At 49.5% G+C, this 18104-nt stretch overlaps 1 protein-coding gene across 10 annotated transcripts in view; it reads left to right on the top strand.

Annotated features, from left to right (window-relative positions):
* The first annotated feature begins 246 nt into the window (after positions 1 to 246).
* LOC119960046 (abl interactor 2) overlaps positions 247 to 18104 on the top strand; it is a 220066-nt gene continuing 202208 nt past the window's right edge. For 2 of the 10 annotated variants that reach the window (XM_038787944.1, XM_038787956.1), the window contains exon 1: positions 247 to 420. In XM_038787944.1, coding sequence (XP_038643872.1) covers positions 304 to 420 — 117 coding nt within the window. In that variant the 5' untranslated portion in view covers positions 247 to 303. The remainder of the gene's footprint in view (positions 421 to 18104) is intronic. The other 8 variants (XM_038787948.1, XM_038787943.1, XM_038787962.1 and 5 more) reach the window with 5 other exon arrangements.

Genomic DNA, 18104 nt, shown 5'->3' with positions numbered 1-18104 from the left:
TATGGGGATGTCAGTTGCTAGGGGATGTCAGTTGCTAGGGGATGTCAGTTGCTTAGGGGGATACCGGTTGCTGGGCGATATGCTGGTTGCTGGAGGAGGTGCTGGTTGCTGGAGGAGGTGTTGGTTGCTAGGGGGCGATGCTGGTTGCTAGTGAGTGCCAGTTGCTGGGGGGATGCTGGTTGCTAGGGAAGGGATGCCAGTTGCCGGGGGGGGGGGGGCTGGCTGTCCGGAAGTGGTCCAGCCCCCTCCCCCTGGTCTCCGGTTTCCGGTTCCGCAACCCCAGAGTCGGAAGATGTGGGCAAGATGGCGGAGCTGCAGATGCTGCTGGAGGAGGAGATCCCCGCGGGCCGCCGTGCGCTGTTGGACAGTTACCACAACCTGGACCGGGTGGCCGAATACTGCGAGAGCAACTACATCCAGGTGAGAGGAGGCGATGCCGGGGAGAGGCCCCGCCCCGCCTGCTCGGGGGTCTGGGTGTGAGAGGAGGGAGAGGGGGGTCTCGGCTCGGTTCCCCCACCCCGGGCAGGCCGAGCCGGGGCTTCAGTCCGCTGCCTCTTCGCAGGCTGAGGCAAGCTCGCCGTTGCCCTCGGCCGTTTCCCCGCTGTTTGCTGTGTATCCGACGTCGGGCTGGGGGTCTTCCCGCTTCCCTGACCTGTTGTACCTCCACGAGCCGCTGCCACATTTGTGCTCAGTATTCAATCACTGCCTCTCACTCTTGTGCCTTGTCCTCTCCATCCAGTACCTGTCTCACATTCTCTTGCAGCTATTTTGACGTGTGTGTGTGTGTGTGTGTGTGTGTGTGTTTTTACATCTCTGACTGCGGTTAGATGCTGAATTCCGTGCCTTTTAATTCATGATTCTGAGCTTGGCGAATGATCTTGCAGACGTTCTTTGGTGGCTTTATCTTTTAAAACTGCTGCTGTTGTGCTGATGAGGAGGAATGTTCTGGTTGGCTGGGTTTAGCTTCTGGTCTGCTTGATGAAATCCTAATCCCTGTTTTTACATCTGTTGGAATGATTTGAGGCCAGATCTTTTGCTTGTTCACCCCCCACCCCCATTCTCTCTCTTTCACACACTCCCCAAATAAAGAATTTTGCAAAAAACAAAGAAATGATGGACCTAAAATATGCGGAGAGTGTGCGTGGGAGGCTGCCTGCCATGAACCTTCAAAGACAGCGACTGACCAGTTATGATTCTCATTGGGTGAAACTGGTGGGCACTGTGGGTGATAGCAAATGCCATGGCCGTTCATGCTGCTCCTGAACAGGAGAATGGAATCAAATACTGAACAGGAAACACAGAGCTTGGATTGCAGAAAAACAGCAGGAGAACACGAATGAGGGAGCTGAACAGTGGGAGCTGTTTGCTTTTGAACTTCTAGAGGAGTTCAGATGATTGTATTTAAGTACAAGAGAAGAAACTTTCATATTGGAGATGGATTAGGATGTTTTAATGGGGATTGTGATCAATAAGGCACAGTGATTGTGTCTCTGTTAAATGTTTTCAGGAGTTTGTTAAAAAACATATAGAAACTTCAGGGCAAAATGTTGCATTTACCCATTACAGATTTTGAATGGGCAGTATTGTGGCTGTTCCAGGAATTAAATCTGCCTGAAAATTATAGCTGTTGAATAAATTGTCTCTTTGTTTCCTTTTGAAATGGAGAATTATGTACATTCCGTTATCTCTCCCTGAAGCTGCTGTCTCTTTACCGCGTGAAAGCTCATTTGAATTATAGGTTAAAGGCAAGTAAATGGGTTCAAGGGCAGATCAGCTACGATCTAATTGAATGGGGCTGAATGGAAGTTCTGATGATGCAAGGAGAAGGGGATCAAAAACAATAATAACTTGCATGTATACAGCACCAATTGCATCATAAAGTGCAGGAGTTTTATGAATCAAAATTGGACACTGAGCCACATAACACACAGTTAGAGCAGATAGCTGAAAGCTTGGCCAAAGAAGTAGTTTTATCAGGTGACTTAAAGGAGGAAAGAGACGCGGAGTGATTTAAGAAGGGAATTCCTGAAATTTGGGTCCAGGCAGCTGAAGGCACAATGCCCCATTGTGGAACCATTAAAACCGGGATTTCTTAGGAGGTCGGAATTAGATACGAGGGTTGCGGAACTGGAGAAGATTAGAGATGGCAAATTGCAAGGCCTTGGAGGAATTTGAAAACAATGAAGAGAATTTTAAAATCGAAGTGTTGTTTACTGGGCGCCAATGTAGGCCAGACAACACAGGGATAATCAGATTTGGTGTGAGTAAGGCTATGGGCAGCAGATGCTTGGTTTACAGAGGGTGAAATATGAGACCCACAAAGGAGTGCATTGGAATACTGTAGTTGTGTCTAGAGATAACAAAGGCGTGAATGAGGGTGTCAGCAGCAAATGAGCTGAGGGAGGGGTGAAGTCAGATGATAGGGAGGTGGAAATACATAGATGATCTTCGTGGTGGTACAAATATGCTGTGGGATACTCATCTTAAGATCAACCATGAGCTCAGGTTGTGAGCTCTCTGGTTTAGCCTTGGCCAGTTGCCAGGGAAAGGAATGGGGTTGGTAGCCGAAGAATGGAGTTCATAGCAAGGACGGAAGACGATGGCTTCAGTCTTCCCAGTGTTGGAGGAAATTTCAACTCATCCAGCACTATGTCACTCAAACTGATAGTTTAGCAACAGTGAACGTATCAAGAAAGGTGGATGTGGGGTAGAGCTCAGTGCTATTGGCATACTTGTGAAAACTAATGCAGTTTTTGGATGATTTCACAGAGGACAGCATTAGATGAGAAATAGAGGGAGCCAAGGATAGATCTTTGGGGTAAAGGTGCAGGAGCAGGAAGAGAAGCTATTGCGGCTGATTCTCTGAATCAGATGAGAGCAATCCCACCCAGTGTGAATAAACTGCATATTGGTCGATAAAGTGGAGTGAAAACTTACCTTTGTCTCACACAGGATGTCATTTAGAGCTAAAGCTGAACTTCACAAGTTCACATGGATCACTGCATAGTGATGAATGGAAATTCCAAGAATTTATCTATTCTTCACATCTGTAATCCAAGGTTGCTGATCCTAACTACTGTTCCTAGCCAACAAAGAGACAGAGGATCTAACCTGTTGTGCATCAGTTACATTTTATTTAAACTCACCAACGAACCTGTCAAACGAATATTTCAGTCTGTTTTTAGAACCTTTATTTCAGTTACAAGGATTGGAATTTGCTGTTTGAATTTTTCATGAATATTTTTCTGCCTCAGTGTAATAATGTGCTTGCAGTTGGACTGGGCACTGGAACACATTTCCAATTGCAAAAGGATCCTGAAAGTCATAATCTGAAGTTCTAAGTCCACAAACCTTCAAGATGGCAGGTTACATCTTTTTCGGTGTCATGTTGATTATTTTACATCAATTTTGGGGGGAAATATAGAAAATAGAAGCAGGTGGAGGCCATTCAGCCCTTTGAGCCTGCCCCGTCATATAATATGATCATCGAGTTCAATACCCTGATCCCGTCTTCCCCCTCATGTCCCTTGATCCCTCCAGCCCCAAGAGCTATACCTAATTACTTCTTGAAATTACACAATGTTTTGGCCTCAACTACTTTCTGTGGTAGTGAATTCCACAGATTCACCACTCTCTGGGTGAAGAAATTTCTTCTCACCTCAGTCCTAAAAAGGTTTATCCCTTATCCTCTAACTATGACCCCTAGTTCTGGACTCCCCCATCACCGGGAACATTCTTTCTGCATCTACCCTGTCTAATCCTATTAGAATTTTATAAGTTCTATGAGATCCCCCCTCACTCTCCTAAACTCCAATGAGTATAATCCTCATATGCCTGTCTCACCATTCCAGAACTTTTCCACTAGCTTCAAACTGGGCAGTCTTCCAGCTTCTTCATGTAATCCAAACTGAGATTAAGCCCGACATGCATCTAGTGAATGATGAAGCTAGCCTTTTCTTTCAGTGCAGGCCTAACTAACTCATTTACTTTGTTGTCTTCTCTCAGTAAGCTGCACCACACAATGATTCTAATCTGCAACTACAAAAACTCAGCAAACACCCTAAATTCTATTTGCGTCCATGACAACTTGGCATGCTCTGGGATGTCCTCAAATAATCCTTTGAGTTAATTATCTCCTATAACATGTTTTGAGGAAGAATGAATGTTTTTTACAATCCTTTAGGGTTTACAAATTATTTTAAAACTAACTACCAAAACATCTCTCTAAGCTGCCCTTGCTGCAAGGATTGCAGACATATCTCTACTAAAAGGCCCACTGATTGGTTATCCATGGTTTAAGTTTCTTCATATGCTGTTCTATGACTGTACCTATATAGCTCTTAACCTCTAGTCAACATCGCCCAAACAGTTTAAGTGTAATTGACTCCTAGGTTTATTTGAATTGCATTTACATGAGGATTATCACAAAGTGCTCCACCAGATACCCCAGTTTTCACAGTTAAAATTTAAATCCTAGAACCAAAAGTTGTATTGTAAAACAAATAAATTATGAACTAAATATACCATCTACAGGGCACAAATCACCAGTATGATGGAATATTCTCCCACTTGCCTGGATGAAGGCAGCTCCAACGATACTCCAGAAGCTTGACACCATCCAGAACAAAGCAGTCCGTTTGATTTTCACCAAATCCTCCTTAAATGTTCTCCATCCACTGCCAACGCAGTGGCAGCAGTGTGTATCATCTACAAAATATATATATTTAATATAAATTGAGTACCCAATTCATTTTATTTCAATTAAGGAGCAATTTAGCATGGCCAACCCACCTACCTTGCACATCTTTGGGTTGTGGGGGTGAGACGCACACAGACTCGGGGAGAATGTGCAAACTCCAGATGGACAGTGACCCTGGGCCGGCATTGAATCCAGATCCTTGGCGTTATGAGGCAGCAGTGCATCACCGTGCCACCCTACTATCTACAAGTTAAACTGCAGCAACTCACAAAGACTGCTCAGACAGCATCTTCACCATCTAGAAGGACAATGGTGATATATGGAACAAAGAATAGTACAGCACAGGAAGGGCCCTTCAGCCCTTCAAGCCTGTACAGGTCATGATACCAACCTTTGCCAAAACCCTCAGCACCTCCTTGTGCCGTATCCCTCTATACCGATGCTATCCATGTGTTTGTCAGGATGCCTTTTGAATGCCGTTAATGCATCTGCTTCCGCAACCTCCCCTAGCAACGCGCTCCAGGCACTCACCACCCTATGCGTAAAAAGCCTGCCTCGCACATCTCTAAACTTTGCCCCACGAACCTGAAACCGATGCCCCCTGGTGACTGTCACCTCCACCCTGGGAAAGAGTGCCTGCCCATCCAATCTATTCATTCCCCTCATAATCATGTAGACCTCTATCAGGTCACCCCTCAACCTCTGTCATTCTAATGAAAACAGTGCAAGCCTATTCAGCCTCTCCACATAGCTAACACCCTCCAGACCTGGCAACATCCTGGTAAACCCTCTCTGCACCCTCTCCAAGGCATCCACATCCTTCTGGTATTTTGAGACCAGAATTGTGCGCAATATTCCAAGTACGGCTGTACCAAGCTTCTATACAACTGTAGCTTGATTTGCCAGTTTTTATACTCTAGGCCCGTCCAATGAAGGCAAGAATTCCATATACTTTCTTGACTACCTTGTCCACTTGTGCTGTCACTTTCAAAGATCTGTGGACTTGCATGCCCAGATCTTTCTGACTTTCTATATTCCTTTTTTTAGAAAATATTTTATTGAAGCATTTGTAATTTTCACAGTTTAACACATTAATATTTCTCAAACAACCGCGTGGGCCCACACCCGAAAACACCTAAATAAAAAAACAACCCCTACTACCTCTGCCCTCTTCCTTAATTACCCATATACTAAGTTCCCTGTCCTTATCTAACATTGCCATGCCTCCTATTTCCACTCCCCCCTCCCCCAACTGCTGACGTTCAATTTTCCTTGAAGAAATCGATGAACGGTTGCCATCTCTGGGCGAACCCCTGAATTGATCGACTTTCTATATTCCTAAGAGTTTTGCCATTTACGGTTTCCCCTCTATGTTAGACCTACCAACATGCATTACCTCACATTTGTGCGGATTTAACTCCATTTGCCATTTCTCTGCCCAAGTCTCCAACCTATCTATGTCCTGCTCTATCCTCTGACAATCCTCTACACCATCTGCCACTCACCAATCTTGGTGTAATCCACAAACTTACTAATCAGACCAACTACATTTTCCTCCAAATCATTTCTGTACACTACAAACAACAGAGGCCCCAGCACCGATCCCTGTGGGACACAACATTCCTTTCAGAAAAACATCCTTCTACTGCTACCCTTTGCCTTCTGTGACCGAGCCAGTTCTGTATCCATCTTACCACCTCCCCTCTGATCCCGTGTGACTTCAACTTTCTGCCATGAGGCACCTTGTCAATGGCTTTACTGAGGTCCATGTAAACAGCATCCACTGCCCTTGCCATTTCAATCACCTTTGTCACCTCCTCAAAATTATTTGATCAAGTTAGTGAGGCATGAACTCCCCTTCACAAAACCATGCTGTCTATCGCTAATGAGTGCATTTGTTTCTAAAAATCCTGTTCCTGAGAATTCTCTCCCAATAATTTACCTACTACCGACGTGAGGTTCAACAGCCTATAGTTACCAGGATTATCCCTGCTACCTTTCTTAAATAGCAGTACCACATTAGCTATTCTCCAGTCCTCTGGGATCTCACCTGTAGCCAATGAGGATGTAGAGATGTCAGGCAAGGCCCCAGCAATTTCCTCCCTTGCTTCCCTCAGTATTCTGGGGTAAATCCCATCTGGCTCAGGAGACTTAGCTGCCATAATATCTTTTAAAAGTCCCAGTATCTCCTCCTTTGCGATGTTAACATGATCCAGACTGTCCACACACCCTACCCAAGAATCAACTTCCGCAAAGTCCCTTTCTTTGGTGAACACTGATGCAAAGTACCAATTTAGTACCTCACCCATTTCCTCTGGCTCAACACATAGATTCCCCCCACTGTCCTCAAGTGGTCCAATCCTTTCCCTGGCATCCCTCTTGCTTTTTACATATGAATAAAAAGCTTTGGGCTTCACCTAAATCCTATTTGCCAAGGACTTTTCATGACCCCTCCCAGCCCTCCTAATTTCCCGCTTAAGTACCTTCCTACTTTCTTTATACTCCTCAAGGGTTTCGACTGTCCCCATTCTTCTAGACCGTACAAAAGCTCCTTTTTCTTTTTGACAATATCCCTCGTTAACTAAGGCTCCCTAAACTTCCCATACTTAACCTTTGTTCTCTCAGGACCGTAACTTTCCTGAATCCTAATTAACTGTCACTTGAAAGACTTCCGCATATCCGATGTTGATTTACCATCCAACAGCCGGACCCAATCCGAATTCTTCAATTCCTGTCTAAAGTTATCGTAATTTGCCTTTCCCTAGTTTAGCACCTTAACGCGAGGGTTACCCTCATCCCTATCCAAAAGTACCTTCAAACTTACAGACTTGTGGTCACTACTCACAAAATGTTCCCCATCTGAAATTTAAACCACCTGTCCAGGCTCATTCCCCAATACCAGGTCCAGTACTGTCCTTTCCCTAATTGGACTATCAATATATTGCATCAAGAAACCTTCCTGGATACACCGTACAAACTCTGGACCCCCCCCCCCCCCCCCCCCAAAAAAAACTAAAAACTAAAATGAGCACAAGGAACTGGTGTATACTGTGGACGACCATAGTGGAAAGGCCAAAGCTGATGTCCAAAAGATGTGAAAGTAGTAAAGTGGTGATAACAGGGGCGTCGACCTCTGATGGTGGTCATGGAGTGAGTGATCGCACATTTGGTGGCTCCCGTTAGAGGTAGAATTGCTTTTCACCCAATTTAAGAGATGTTTGCTGGTGTGAGGTGCAAGACCACTGAGAAATAGCCGTGCTCCATTGGTGAGGTTAGTTAAAGGCTTACCAGACATGGAGTGTAATGAGTAAGAGGCAGCAGCCTGGCTGAGAGACTATTTGAGATGCGTTAGAGGAAAAGATAGCGGTGGGTTCTGGGGTGGCATTGTGGTCTACTGAGCAACTGGTGGACCTTTTGAATGCTAAGTTCCAGCAGCAGAGGAGGGAAGCCTCCGAGGAAGGTGGTGGAGCTGCTTAGTGCGGCTATTGAAAGTGGTTCAGAGGCTGGAGGTTCAGGGTCTGGGCTCCAGAATGTAGAGATGGGGGCGGGAGAGCATGAGGACCGGCTGGCCTCGTTGGAGGCAGATATGGTGCTCCTGACACAGAGCCAGAAGAGGTGGAGGACCTGGAGAATCGTTCCAGGAGACATAATCTATGGTTTGTGGGGCAGCCTGAAGGGATTGAGGGAACGCAGGAACAGAGTATGTGGCAGACATGTTCGAGAAGTTGGTGGGGGACTGTCCTCCCGAGGTGGATCGAGTACAAAGGGTGTTGAGGAGGCCGAAGGGGGGGGGGGGGGGGGGGGGGGGGGGAAGAGAGCTGCCGAGGATGATGGCGATGTGTCTGCATCGCTTTCTCGACTAGAAGATACTGAGGTGGGCAAAGAAAACCATGCCTTGGGTACGGAGTTGGCCAAGAGGCGGGCTGGTTTCAGTCGGATCAAGGCGGTCCTCTACAATGAAGGAGTGAGGTTTGGGGTGCATCATGCTTGTCTGTGGGTCACTCACCAGAATCAAGAGTTGGATTTTGACATGCCAGAGAAGGCGAGTTAGTTTATGAGAGAAGGAATTTGTGAGAGTGGAGGTGTGGGCTTAAGTAGGGTGCTCTTTCTAAGGACTGGTGCAGACTTACCATAGAATCATAGAATTTACAGTGCAGAAGAATGCCATTCGGCCCTCGAATCTGCACCGGCCCTTGGAAAGAGCACCCTACTTAAGTCTTCATCCTATCCCCGTAACCCAGTAAACTCACCTAACCTTTTTTAGACACGGGCAATTTAGCATGGCTAATCCACCAAACCTGTACATCTTTGGCCTGTGGGATGAAACCCACGCAGACACCAGGAGAATGTGCAGACTCCGCACAGAGAGTGACCCAAGCCGGGAATCGAATCTGGGACCCTGGAGCTGTGATGCAACTCTGCTGACCACTGTGTTACCTTGCTGCCTGTAATGGACTTGATGGGCCGAGTGGCCTCATTCTGCACTGTAAATTCTATGATATATTGAAAATGCCTTCAATAAAATATTAAAAAAAAAAGATAATGGGGTTTCAATTATCCTAATGTAGAAAAACAATGTAAAGGAAGGGAATTTCAAAGTGCATGCAGAAGAATCTTCTTGACCACTATGTTTCGAATGCAGTGAAGGACCTGGTTTTGGCGAATACATAGAAACACACAAAGAAAATAGAAGCAGGAGGAGGCTAATTGGCTCTTCGAGCCTGTTCCGCCTTTCGTTATGGCTGATCATTGAGTTCAATACCCTGATCCAGTCTTCACTCCATATCCCTTGATCCCTTTAGCCCCAAGAGTTTCATGAAATTTTACAATGTTTTCACCTCAACTACTTTTTGTAGTAGTGAATTTTACAGATTCACCAGTCTCTAGGTGAAGAAATTTCTCCTCGTCTCATCTCAGTTCTAAAAGGTTTACCCCTCATCCTCAAACTAACTCCGATGAATATAATCCTAACTGATTTCATCTCTCCTCATATGACAGTCCCACCATCCCAGGAATCAGCCTGGTAAACCTTTGCTGCACTCCCTCTATAGCAAGAACATTCATCCTCAGACAACGACAGATAATTATGAGGGGCATAGACAGAGTGGATAGTCAGAGGCTTTTCCCCAGGGTAGAGGGGTCAATTACTAGGGGGCATAGGTTTAAGGTGCGAGGGGCAAGGTTTAGTGTAGATGTAAGAGGCAAGTTTTTTACACACAGGATAGTGGGTGCCTGGAACTCGCTGCCGGAGGAGGTTGTGGAAGCAGGGGCGATAGTGACATTTAAGGGGCATCTTGACAAATACATGAATAGGATGGGATTAGAGGGATACGGACCCAGGAAGTGTAGAAGATTGTAGTTTAGTCGGTCAGCATGGTCGGCACGGGCTTGGAGGGCCGAAGGGCCTGTTCCTGTGCTGTACTTTTCTTTGTTCCTTTGTTGTTCTATGACACCAAAACTGCACACAATACTCCAGGTGTGGCCTTAACCAATACCCTATTCAACTGCAGTACAACATCCTTATTCTGATACTCAAATCCTCTCGCTACGAAGGCCAACATACCATTTGGCCTCTTTACTGCCTGCTGTACCTGCTTCCTTACTTTCAACGACTGATGCATGAGGATACAAAGATCTCGCAGAGTATAACCTCTCTCAATTTACACTCATTCACCTAATAATCTACCTTCCTATTTTTGCTACTGAAGTGGATAACTGCACATTTATCCACATCAAAGTACATCTGCCATGCATATACCCACTCACTCTGGCTAAATCCTGCTGAAGCATCTGTGCATCCTCCTCACAGTTCACCCTCCCACCCAACTTTGTATCACCTGCAAATTTGGAAATACTACATTTATTTCCCACATCCAAATCATTGATATATAATATGCACAGCTGGGGGCCTAGCACAGGTCCCTGAGGTACCCCGATTGTCACTGCCTGCGAATCGAAAAAAATACCCACTTTTTCCCCAACTTTTTGCTTCCTGTCTGCGAACCAGCTTTCTTTCCATCACAAGACACAACCCACAATCCCGTGCACTTTAAATTTATAAAGTAATCAGAAGAGGGCTTCTAAGGTACGTTGGAGGCCGTTCATGAAGATATTTGAGGAGCTATTCGTCGTGGTGGGGGGTAGGAATGGGGAGGGAAGGAATTTAAAGGGAAAACATAAAAAGTGTTAACTTTTGTTTGAATGCGGTTTTGTTATTACTGTTTACTGAATCCTTGTTGAAAGCCTTCTGAAAGTCTAAACAAACCACATCCACAAGGTCTCCCGGGAGCGATGTCGCAGCCTTCGCCTCTCGGATTGCCCGGCAATGGATTAGAACATAAAACATAGTGCAGAAGGAGACCATTCGGCCCATTGAGTCTGCACTGACCCACTTAAGCCCTCACTTCCACCCTATCCCCATAATCCAATAACCCCATCTAACCTTTTGGTCTATAAGGGCAATTTATCATGGCCAATCCACCTAACCTGCACGTCTTTGGACTGGGAGGAAACCGGAGCACCCGGAGGAAACCCACGTAGACACGGGGAGAACGTGTAGACTCCGCACAGACAGTGACCCAGCGGGGAATCGAACCTGGGACCGTGGCGCTGTGAAGCCACAGTGCTATCCACTTGTGCTACTGTGCTTCTTTTGAAGTGGAGGTCAGATACGTCACCAGGGGTTGCGGCCTAGCTCGGAGACTTGTACGAGTTTCTCCCGTTGGAAAAGTTTAAGTTTGTTGTAAGAGGGCTTCTAAGGTACGTTGGAGGCCGTTCATGAAGATATTTGAGGAGCTATTCGTCGTGGTGGGGGGTAGGAATGGGGAGGGAAGGAATTTAAAGGGAAAACATAAAAAGTGTTAACTTTTGTTTGAATGCGGTTTTGTTATTACTGTTTACGTTTGTAATAAAATATCTTTTTAAAAAAAAAATGAATTCCCCCGTTTCTGACTGTAAGGGGCCTACATTTGTTTTTATCAATCTTTTTCACTTTACATACTTACAGAAACTTTTTTTTTTTTAAAAGTAATTTTTATTGAAAGAATTTTTTACATGAAGATATTTACCCCAACTAACTCTAAAATATTACAAAATGTTCCCTCTTAACAAATATCCCCCCCGCCCGAACTCGCGCACGCGTTGTCCCTCCCCCCCTCCCCCAAAAACAAACAAAGCAACAATCAACATCAAACATGAACTGCGAGCAAATTTGCCCGCATTTCAACCGTAAATAACCCACCACAACCGTTGTTGCCACCCCCCCCCCCCTCCCCCCCGGGTTGCTGCTGCTACGACCTCTGTACCCTATCTCTGAGCCAAAAAGTCGAGGAAAGGCTGCCACCGCCTGAAGAACCCTTGTACCGACCCTCTCAGGGCGAATTTGACCCTTTCCAACTGAATAAAGCTTGCCATGTCATTAATCCAAGTTTCCACGCTTGGAGGCCTCGCGTCCTTCCACTGTATTAGTATCCTTCTTCGAGCAACTAGGGACGCAAAGGCCAGTACTCCGGCCTCTCTCGCCTCCTGCACCCCCGGCTCCACCCCAACCCCAAAGATCGCAAGTCCCCATCCTGGTTTGACCCTGGATCCCACCACCCTCGACACCGTCCTTGCCACTCCCTTCCAGAACTCCTCCAGTGCCGGACATGCCCAAAACATATGGACATGGTTCGCTGGACTTCCCGAACACCTGACACATCTGTCCTCACCCCCAAAGAACCGACTCATCCTTGTCCCCGTCATATGGGCTCTATGTAGCACCTTAAATTGAATGAGGCTAAGCCTCGCACACGAGGAGGAAGAATTAACCCTCTCCAGGGCATCAGCCCATGTCCCATCCTCTATCTGTTCTCCCAGCTCCCCCTCCCACTTGGCTTTCAGCTCCTCTACTGATGCCTCCTCCGCCTCCTGCATTACTTTGTAGATGTCCGATATCCTCCCCCCTCCGACCCAGACCCCCGAGAGCACCCTATCACTCGCCCCCCTACTGGGGAGCAAGGGAAACCCTTCCACCTGGCGTCTAGCAAATGTCTTCACCTGCAAATGTCTAAACATGTTTCCCGGGGGGAGCCCGAATTTCTCCTCCAGCTCTCTCAGGCTCGCAAACCTCCCATCTACAAACAGATCCTTCAGCTGCCTGATGCCCACCCTGTGCCAGCTCTGAAATCCCCCGTCCATATTCCCCGGGATGAATCTATGGTTCCCTCTTAACGGTGCCTCCATCAGACCTCCCACTTCCCCCCTGTGTCGCCTCCACTGCCCCCAGATCTTGAGGGTGGCCGCCACCACCGGGCTCGTGGTGTACCTCGTGGGAGGGAGCGGCCATGGCGCCGTTACTAGGGCCCCCAGGCTTATGTTGCCACAGGACGCCCTCTCCATTCGTTTCCAAGCTGCCCCCCTCCCCTTCCATCATCCCACTTGCGCACCATCGATACATTTGCCGCCCAGTAATACCCCGAAAGATTGGGTAATGCCAGCCCTCCACTATCCCGACTCCGCTCCAAGAAGACCCTCCTCACCCTTGGGGTGCCGTGCGTCCACACGTAGCTCATGATGCTACTCGTCACCTTTTTGAAGAGGCCCTAGGGAGGAAGATGGGCAAGCACTGAAATAAAAACAAAAACCTCGGGAGGACCGTCATTTTAACGGACTGCACTCTGCCCGCCAGCGACAGCGGCACCATGTCCCACCTTTTTAAATTCCTCCTCCATCTGTTCCACCAGCCTGGAGAAGTTCAGCTTGTGGAGAGTCCCCCAGTTCCTTGCCACCTGCACCCCTAAATATCTAAAACTCTTTCCTGCTCTCTTAAACGGGAGTCTCCCGATTCCCTCTTCCTGGTCCCCTGGGTGTATCACAAATACCTCACTCTTGCCCAAGTTTAGCTTGTACCCCGAAAAGTCCCCAAATTCTGCTAGCAGTTCCATCACCTCCGGCATTCCCCCTTCTGGGTCTGCCACGTATAGCAGCAGGTCGTCCGCGTATAGCGATACCCGGTGCTCCTCCCCGCCCCTTGTCAGCCCTCTCCACCCCCCTGAGCCCCTCAGTGCCATCGCCAACGGTTCAATTGCCAGTGCGAAGAGCAGGGGGGACAAGGGGCACCCCTGTCTGGTCCCCCGGTGGAGCCCAAAATACTCCGATCTCCTACCATTCGTCACTACACTTGCCGTCGGGGCCGAATAGAGCAGCTTCACCCATTTAATAAATCCCTCCCCAAATCCAAACCGTTCCAGCGTCTCCCACAGGTACTTCCACTCCACCCTATCAAATGCTTTCTCCGCGTCCAATGCCACCACTATCTCCGCCTCACCCTCCACTGCCGGCATCATGATGACGTTTAGCAGTCTCCGCACGTTCGTATTAAGCTGCCGCCCTTTCACAAAACCCGTCTGGTCCTCGTGTATCACCCCTGGCACACAATCCTCTATCCTGGTAGCCAGGATCTTTGCCAGCAACTTGGCGTCCACATTCGGGAGCGAGATAGGCCTATATGACCCACACTGCACGGGGTCCTTGTCCCGCTTCAAGATCAGAGAGATCAGTGCCTGCGACATTGTCGGGGGCAGAGCCCCCCCCCTCCCATGCCTCGTTGAAGGCTCGTACCAGCACAGGGCCCACCAAATCCGCATATTTTTTGTAAAATTCCACCGGGAACCCGTCTGGCCCCGGCGCCTTCCCCGTCTGCATATGCCCAATCCCCTTGACTAGCTCCTCTAACCCTATCGGCGCCCCCAGCCCCTCTACCAGCTCCTCTGGACCTTGGGGAACCTCAATTTGTTCAAGAAGCCCTCCATCCCCCCCACCCCTCGTCGGCGGCTCTGACCGATACAGCTCCTTATAGAAGTCTCTGAAGACCCCATTTACTTCTGGCCCCTTCTGCACTACGTTCCCACCCCTCTCCCTCACTCCCCCAATTTCTCTAGCCGCATCCCGCTTGCGGAGCTGATGCGCCAACATCCTACTCGCCTTCTCCCCATATTCATAAATCGCGCCCTGCGCCCTTCTCCACTGTGTCTCTGCCTTTCTGGTGGTCAACAGGTCGAACTTAGCCTGCAAACTGCGCCGTTCCCCCAACAGCCCCTCCTCTGGTGCCTCCGCATATCTCCTATCCACGTCCAAAAGCTCCCCCACCAGCCTCTCCCTCTCCTGTCTCTCCCTCCTTTCCCTATGTGCCCGTATGGAGATCAGCTCCCCCCGGATCACCGCCTTCAGGGCCTCCCAGACCATCCCCACCTGCACCTCCCCCGTGTCATTAGTGTCCAGATATCTTTCAATGCTCTTCCGGACCCTCTTACACACCTCCTCATCCGCCAGCAACCCCACATCCAGGTGCCACAGCGGACGCTGGTCTCGCGCCTCCCCCATTTCCAAATCTACCCAGTGTGGCGCATGGTCTGAGACCGCTATGGCCGAGTACTCCACTTCCCGTACTTTCGGGATCAGTCCCCTGCTCAATACAAAAAAGTCAATTCTAGAATAGACTCTGTGGACATGGGAGAAAAAGGAATACTCCCTCGCCCTCGGCCTCCCAAACCTCCAGGGATCTACCCCTCCCATCTGCTCCATAAACCCCTTTAACACTTCTGCCGCTGCCGGCCTCCTACTCGTCCTTGAACTCGATCTGTCCAGCACGGGGTCCAGCACTGTGTTGAAGCCCCCCCCCCCATGATCAGGCCCCCTGCCTCCAGGTCCGGAATGAGGCCCAGTAGGTGCCTCGTAAAGCCAGCGTCGTCCCAATTCGGGGCATACACATTAACCATCACCACTTTCTCCCCCTGTAGCCTACCCTTCACCATGACATATCTACCCTCTTTATCCGCCACCACCTCCGCCGCCACGAACGGCACCCTCTTCCCTACCAGGATCGCCGCCCCCCGGTTCTTTGCGTCCAGTCCTGAGTGGAACACCTGTCCCACCCACCCCCCTTCTCAGGCGGACCTGGTCCGCCACCTTCAAATGGGTCTCTTGTAGCATTGCTACATCCGCCTTCAGTCCCTTCAAATGCGAGATTACTCTCGTTCTCTTGACCGGCCCATTCAGCCCCCTCACATTCCAAGTGATCAGCCGGGTCGAAGGACAGCCCGCCCCTCTCCCCTGCCGACTAGCCATATCCTGTCACCTGCTCGCCCCGAGTCAGCCCTCCCCTTCTGACCCGCTCCCCATGGCGATGGTGCCCTCCCCCCACCCCTCCGGTCCTCAACTTCTCCTCCCTGGCCTTTTCAGCAGCAACCCGGTAGCCCCCCCCTTCCCCCCCTCCCCCCCCCCCCACCCCCACCCCCCTCCCCCCCCAGGCTAGGACCCTTCCTAGCCGCGATGCACCCTCCATAGTACTTCCGTAAGTCAGCTGGTTTACGCTGACCCGGCTGCCCCTGCCACACTCCGGCTCCTCCCGGCATGGGGGACGTCCCCCCCCTTACCACCCCTCCTTGACCCCGCTCCAGCGTGGGAAAGGGAGCCATTGCTGACCACGCCCCTTCCTCCCACCCTCCTCCCTCCTCTGCCCCGTGCGCGGGAAACCGGAGGAAAGCCCGCGCTTTCGCCCTGCCACTCCCCACCCCTCCATCTTCAGTTCCACCCCCGTCCCCGATCCCACACCGATAAAAAAAAAAAAAACCCCCACAAGAAACACATACCCCCGGCACTCCCCCCCCACCCCGCCCCCCCAACATAACATTATAAATAACAGAAAAAGGAAAAAAAACTGGTAGAGAGAAAAAAAAAAGGGTCCAAAAATACAGCCAAGTGAAAATCCAACCAAAAGAAAGCCACGTGTCCAGCTTAAAGTACCAGAGCGGCAACGACCGCCAAGTATCCCCTGGTTCTAGTTCGAGTCCAGCTTTTCTTCCTGGACAAAGGCCCACGCCTCCTCCGGGGACTCGAAGTAGTGGTGCTGGTCCTTATAGGTCACCCACAAGCGCGCTGGCTGCAGCATCCCGAATCTGATTCTCTTGGCATGCAGCACCGCCTTCGTCCGGTTGAACCGGGCCCGCCGCTTTGCCACCTCCGCACTCCAGTCCTGGTAGATCCTCACCGTCGAGTTCTCCCATTTGCTGCTCCTCTCTCTTTTGGCCCACCTCAGCACCCTCTCCCGGTCACTGAATCGCTGGAACCGAACCAGCACCGCCCTCGGGGGTTCGTTTGCTCTTGGCTTCCTGGCCATTACTCTGTAGGCCTCCTCCAGTTCCAGGGGCGAAGGGACGGCCCCTGCCCCCATCAGTGAGCCCAGCATTTCTGCCACATACCTCGGGAGGTCCGACCCCTCCAGCCCTTCTGCCAGGCCCAGGATCCTCAGGTTTTTCCGCCTCATGCGGGTATCCATCTCCTCCAGTCGGTTTTGCCATTTCAGGTGGAGTGCCTCGTGCACCTCCACCTTTCCCACGAGGACCGTGGCCTCCTCCTCCCTCACAGCCATCTCCTGCTGCAGCTCCCGAATTGACGCCTCTTGGGTCGCCTGGGCTCCCATCAGCCTGGTGGTCGTCGCGTTCATCGACTCCAGCAGCTCCACTTTCAGCTCCGTGAAGAAGCGCAGGAGAACGGCCTGCTGCTCCTCCGCCCATTTCCTCCAGTCCTCGGGTGCGCCGCCGGCCGCCATTTTGGATTTCTTCCCCCGCTTTTTTCGGGGAGCTGCTGCCGCTTTTTTTTCTGCCCCACTTCGGGTGACGACCATAAATTTTGCAGGGTTCTCCTCTGGGAACCTTCCCCCACCGGGAATCGCCGTTCCAGCGCCGTTAGGGGCCCTCCAATCGGCCCGAAAACACCTTCCTCGCAGGAGCAGCCAAACGTGCGACTTAGCTGGTCATAGCCGCAACCGGAAGTCCCTTACAGAAACTTTTATAGTCTGTTTTTATGTTCTCTGCGAGCTTACTTTCATATTGTATTTTCCCCTTCTTAATCAATGTCCTTTTCTGCCTTTGCTGAATTTTAAACTGTTCCCAATCCTGAGGTTGTTTTTTTTGTATCCCTCTTCTTTGAATCTAATATTATCTCTAATATTCCTTGTATGCCATGGTTTGGCTACTGTTCCCTTTCTCTTTATTAAAATAAATTTAGTGTACCCAATTATTTTTTTTCCAATTAAGGGGCTAATTCACTTACCCTGCGCATCTTTGGGTTGTGGGGGTGAGACCCACACAGACCAGGGGGGAATGTGCAAACTCCACACGGCCAGTGACCTGGGGCTTGAATTGAACTCGGGTCCTTGGCACCGTGAGGCAGCAGTGCTAACCATTGCACCACCATGCTGCCCTGCCTTTCTACTCTTGCGCCAAATAGGAATAAACAACTTTGGAGTTCACCCATTTGTTACTTGAATGCCTGCCATTGCCTGTCCACTGTCCTTCCTTTCAGTAATGTTTCCCAATCTATCATAGCCAAACGAATGAAGTTGTTGAGTAGAGGATGCTTCAGT

The sequence above is a fragment of the Scyliorhinus canicula genome, chromosome 2 (assembly GCF_902713615.1).
Source record: "Scyliorhinus canicula chromosome 2, sScyCan1.1, whole genome shotgun sequence".
Classification (NCBI taxonomy): Eukaryota; Metazoa; Chordata; class Chondrichthyes; order Carcharhiniformes; family Scyliorhinidae; genus Scyliorhinus; species Scyliorhinus canicula.
Note: the sequence above shows the minus strand (reverse complement) of the source record. Positions and strands in the feature narration are given on the sequence as shown.